The sequence below is a fragment of the Nycticebus coucang genome, chromosome 10 (assembly GCF_027406575.1).
Source record: "Nycticebus coucang isolate mNycCou1 chromosome 10, mNycCou1.pri, whole genome shotgun sequence".
NCBI lineage: Eukaryota > Metazoa > Chordata > Mammalia > Primates > Lorisidae > Nycticebus > Nycticebus coucang.
The window spans coordinates 36,565,490-36,571,489 of NC_069789.1; the positions used below are offsets into that span (position 1 = coordinate 36,565,490).

At 39.2% G+C, this 6,000-nt stretch overlaps 1 protein-coding gene across 1 annotated transcript in view; it reads right to left on the reverse strand.

The window, feature by feature from the left end:
- The window catches only part of LOC128596394 (PHD finger protein 3-like), a 76,790-nt gene extending 71,244 nt beyond the window's left edge, over window positions 1-5,546 (reverse strand). The window contains 5 exon segments of the mRNA XM_053606042.1: window positions 3,316-3,507; window positions 3,510-4,943; window positions 4,946-5,020; window positions 5,023-5,259; window positions 5,507-5,546. Of these exon segments, the coding sequence (XP_053462017.1) occupies window positions 3,316-3,507; window positions 3,510-4,943; window positions 4,946-5,020; window positions 5,023-5,259; window positions 5,507-5,546 (1,978 nt within the window).
- Between the last annotated feature and the right edge of the window lie 454 nt (window positions 5,547-6,000).

The window sequence follows — 6,000 nt, forward strand, 5'->3', positions numbered from 1 at the left end:
ACAAACTATCAGAACCTCTGGGACACCGCACAGGCAGTTCTAAGAGGGAAATTTATAGCACTGCAAGCCTTCCTCAAGAGAACGGAAAGAGAGGAAGTTAACAACTTAATGGGACATCTCACGCAACTGGAAAAGGAAGAACATTCCAACCCCAAACCCAGTAGAAGAAAAGAAATAACCAAAATTAGAGCAGAATTAAATGAAATTGAAAACAAAAGAATAATACAACAGATCAATAAATCAAAAAGCTGGTTTTTTGAAAAGGTCAATAAAATAGATAAACCTCTGGCCAACCTAATCAGGAAAAAAAGAGTAAAATCTCTAATATCATCAATCAGAAACAACAAAGACGAAATAACCACAGACTCATCAGAAATCCAAAAAATCCTTAATGAATAATACAAGAAACTTTATTCTCAGAAATATGAAAATCTGAAGGAAATAGACTGATACTTGGAAGCACGCCACCTTCCAAGACTTAACCAGAATCAAGTGGAAATGTTGAGCAGACCCATATCAAGTTCAGAAATAGCATCAACTATACAAAACCACCCTAAAAAGAAAAGCCCAGGACCAGATGGTTTCACGTCAGAATTCTACCAAACCTTTAAAGAGGAATTAGTACCTATATTACTCAACCTGTTCCAAAATGTAGAAAAAGAAGGAAGACTACCCAACACGTTCTATGAAGCAAACATCACCCTGATCCCCAAACCAGGAAAAGACCCAACAAGAAAAGAAAATTATAGACCAATATCACTAATGAATATAGATGCAAAAATATTCAACAAGATCCTAACAAACAGAATCCAGCAACACATCAAACAAATTATACATCATGACCAAGTTGATTTTATCCCAGGGTCTCAAGGCTGGTTCAATATACATAAATCTATAAATGTTATTCAGCACATAAAGAAATTAAAAAACAAAGACCATATGATTCTCTCAATTGATGCAGAAAAAGCTTTTGATAATATCCAGCATCCCTTCATGATCAGAACACTCAAGAAAATTGGTCTAGAAGGGACTTTTCTTAAACTGATAGAGGCTATCTACAGCAAACCCACAGCCAATATCATATTGAATGGAGTTAAATTGGAATCATTTCCACTGAGATCAGGAACCAGACAAGGCTGCCCATTGTCTCCATTGCTTTTCAACATTGTAATGGAAGTTTTAGCCACCGCAATTAGGGAAGAAAAGGCGATCAAGGGTATCCATATAGGGTCAGAAGAGATCAAACTCTCGCTCTTCGCAGATGATATGATTGTGTATCTGGAAAACACTGGGGACTCTACTACAAAACTCCTAGAAGTGATCAAGGAATACAGCAGCGTCTCAGGTTACAAAATCAACATTCATAAATCGGTAGCCTTTATATACACCAACAACAGTCAACTTGAAAAAGCAGTTAAGGGCTCTATCCCATTCACAGTAGTGCCCAAGAAGATGAAATATTTGGGAATTTACCTAACAAAAGACATGAAAGATCTCTATAAAGAGAACTATGAAACTCTAAGAAAAGAAATAGCTGAAAATGTTAACAAATTTAAAAACATTCCATGCTCATGGCTGGGAAGAATCAACATTATCAAAATGTCCATACTACCCAAAGCAATATATAATTTCAACGCACTCCCTATTAAAGCTCCACTGTCATATTTTAAAGATCTTGAAAAAACATTACTTCGTTTTATATGGAATCAGAAAAACCTCGAATAGCCAAGACATTACTCAGAAATAAAAACAAAACAGGAGGAATCACACTACCAGACCTCAGACTTTACTACAAATCGATAGTGATCAAAACAGCATGGTATTGGCACAAAAACAGAGAAGTAGATATCTGGAACAGAATAGAGAACCAAGAGATGAATCCAGCTACTTAGCGCTATTTGATTTTTGACAAGCCAATTAAAAACATTCAGTGGGGAAAAGATTCCCTATTTAACAAATGGTGCTGGGTGAACTGGCTGGCAACCTGCAGAAGACTGAAATTGGACCCACACCTTTCACCATTAACTAAGATAGACTCTCATTGGATTAAAGATTTAAACTTAAAACATGAAACTATAAAAATACTACAGGAGAATGCAGGGAAAACCCTTGAAGAAATTGGTCTGGGTGAGTATTTCATGAGGAGAACCCCCCGGGCAATTGAAGCAGCTTCAAAAATACACTACTGGGACTTGATCAAACTAAAAAGCTTCTGCACAGCTAAGAACACAGTAAGCAGATCAAGCAGACAGCCCTCAGAATGGGAGAAGATATTTCAAGGGTATATCTCTGACAAAGGTTTAATAACCAGAATCCACAGAGAACTCAAATGCATCGGCAAGAAAAAAACAAGGGATCCCATCGCAGGCTGGGCAAGGGATTTGAAGAGAAACTTCTCTGAAGAAGACAGGCGCAAGGCCTTCAGACATATGAAAAAATGCTCATCGTCTTTAATCATCAGAGAAATGCAAATCAAAACTACTTTGAGATATCATCTAACTCCCCTGAGACTAGCCTATATCACAAAATCTCAAGACCAGAGATGTTGGCGTGGATGCGGAGAAAAGGGAACACTTCTGCACTGCTGGTGGGAATGCAAATTAATACATTCCTTTTGGAAAGATATATGGAGAACACTCAGAGATCTAAAAATAGATCTGCCTTTCAATCCTGTAATTCCTCTGCTGGGCATATACCCAGAAGACCAAAAATCACAACATAAGAAAGATATTTGTACCAGAATGTTTATTGCAGCCTAATTCATAATAGCTAAGTCATGGAAAAAGCCCACGTGCCCATCGATCCATGAATGGATTAAAAAATTGTGGTATATGTATACCATGGAATACTATGCAGCCTTAAAGAAAGATGGAGACTTTACCTCTTTCATGTTTACATGGATGGAGCTGGAACATATTCTTCTTAGTAAAGTATCCCAAGAATGGAAGAAAAAGTACCCAATGTACACAGCCCTACTATGAAACTAATTTGGGACTGTCACATGAAAGCTATAACCCAGCTACAACTTAACAATAGGGGGAAGTGAGAAAGGGGCAAGGGGTGGGTAGAGGGAGGGGGATCGGTGGGATCACACCTGTGGTGCGTCTTACAGGGGTATTTGCGAAACTTGGTGAATGTAGAATGTAAATATTTTGGCACAGTAACTGAGATAACGCCGGAAAGGCTATGTTAGCCACTGTGATAAAAATGTGTCAAATGGTTTATGAAGCGAGTGTATGATGCCCCACGATCATATCAATGTATACAGTTATGATTTAATAAAAAAAAACAAACAAACAAAAAAAAAGCTGTTGCCATGTGTTTTTTTGCAAAACCCACACTGCTTGCTGGGAGTCCACATATATTTGCTTTCAAATGAGGAGCTATGATCAGAACCTTCTCTTTTTATGGTAGCAATGTTGTCTGGAATAAACAATGGTGGCTCATCCAAAGAAAAACTTCTGCTGCTTCTCCTTTGGTGGGGTTGTATGTTCTTCTCAGGTTTTTCAGTTTCAGTTTATCTTCCTCTCTAAAATGTTCAACACCTAGATATTCAAGCTCTTCCTTCACATGACTATTAGTTTTCATTGCTGGGGCCTGCTGCTGAGGCTTATGGCACTGTTTCTGGCTGGAATGTAGTAAATGTCCAGTTTGCGCAGGATGATGAGGCTCTTTAGAGCAACCAGGGTGACCATGAGGGTTATCATTCACAGAATGAGTTAAGGGTTTGGAAATCTGTACTAAATTTTGATCCTGTAGTGTTTTTTTTAGTATAGAATGAGTTTGGTTTTTTATGGATTTAGCCCCAGAATTGCAACTCTGAATCTTTGGCTCCTTATCAACTTGTTTTTTCCTAACTTTGACTCTGTGAAAATTTTCCTCAGCTCTTGGTTCATTACCATTTCATTTCAAACTTTTGACATTAACTTTAGTTCTGTTCTGCAATACTTCATGCTTCACTGAAACAATTTTCTTGGGAGTATCTGTGGTCATGTTTTGTCTAGAATGAATTACAGTTTTTGTGTGTTTTGACTTTATGTTTTTCAACTCTATGTAAGAAGCATTACGTGTCTGGCTGTTTCCATCATCTGGGAGGTTTGATGTTTCATGAGAATCCATTTGATGACTTTCAGTAACAGCCAACTGTTTTGCATTTGGGTCAGGCACATCACAAACAGCAGTTTCTCAAATATTACTTTCTTGTTCAGAAGTGCTAGTATCAACCACCTCTAAGTTTGATCTAGTAAACTCAGTGCTCTGCAACTGTTTATTAGACTCTGTATCTTTGCAATAACCCAATGGTTCCATTTTATTTCTTTGAAGGGAGTTCTCAGCCTTACCATCAGAAACATCCATGGTAGTCTTCAATTCCAAATTACATTCAGTAACTTCATCTACAGAACTAGACACACCTGTAACATTCTTCTCTGTCTCATTTGGATTTGTACAAGCAACATCGCCAGAAATACCAGCAGAAGATCCAGGTTCCTCAATAACTCGATCATCTTCATGAGATAATTTTACTGTCTCCTTTGAGTCTTGTTCAACTTTTCCCTTTGCTATCATTTCTTCGACAACAACCTCATCCATTTTACCTGAAATGGAATCACTCTGTTCACATTCTTTATCTGAAAACTTAAACAAGGGGCTACTAACAGTCTCAATTTTACATTCTATCAAAGCTTCATTTTTCTTTTCTGCAACAGTAACACAAGTCTCTGAAAGAAGTGGACAATTCAATTCATGAGATGCCACATGTGCTTCTTCCTGATTATTACACTCATGTTTAGAATCTAATCCAGTTTCATCCTTCATTTCAAGAGAAGATGACAATGACACTGAAGACTGACTCGGAGACTCTGATACTTCTGGTACTGCTTCGCCTTGCCCACTTTGTCGGCTGCCCCTTCTATTCTCTTTATGGTACTTGGGTTTCAGTGAGTACAAACTTCTTCTTTAGTCTGACTTCTTTCTAGTTGTCTCACCCCTGCTTTAGGGGTAGACGCAGTCTTCCCAGATGCTTTTTTGTGTTACTTAAAGGTGCTGCATTTGAGCACTTGGCAATAGTGCTTTGTTGTAAACTTCGTACTTGCTCTTGTGCCATTAAACGAGGTGACTTTCTTTGTGATCTCACTGAATTTTCTTCTACTTTGTCCCTCAAATTCCTGTTAGGTAAAACCAGCTCTTCTTCATCAATGGTATCATTGCCACTTTCTTTAACAACTCCTTCATCCATAATATCGTCAAGACCAACAATAGCTCCGCCAGATGAGCTCTACCACTGGTGGCAAGAGGAAGATGGTGGCTGCTGCCACTGTCGAGGAGGAGGAGGGGTCCCGGTGGGTGCCACAGAGAGGGGGTACGTGCAAGACGTCGGCATGGCTGCCACAGCCTCTTTCCCTCTGGGGACCAAGAGGCGACTGCCAACGACACTTTTACTGGCTTCCGTGCCGCCCTCCTAATCCTTGTTGCAGCTGCCACCGCCCTTGACCCGAGGGTCACTTGCCTCCTGGAGACTGTGCGGCGGCGTGAGACCCCGCAGCCATCGGCGTGTGGCGGTGGCGCGGGAGTTCTAAGTCACTTATATCTTTGTTTAATTTCTGTTTAGAGGATCTGTCCAGCTCTGTAAGAGGGGTGTTAAGGTCCCCTGTTATGATGGTATTATCAGATATCATATTGCTCAGGCTGAATAAGGTCTGTTTCAAGAATCTGGGAGCATTTAAATTGGGTGCATAGATATTTAGAATTGAAATGTCTTCTTGTTGTATTTTTCCCTTGACCAATATAAAGTGACCATCTTTGTCTTTTTTGACTTTAGTTGCTTTAAATCCACATGTATCTGAAAATAAGATTGCAACTCCTCTTTTCTTCTGAATTCCATTTGCCTGAAAAATTGTCTTCCAACCCTTGACTCGGAGCTTTAATTTGCCTTTTGAAGCCAGGTGTGTTTCTTGCAGACAGCAAATGGATGGCTTGTGTTTTTTAATCCAGTCAACCAAT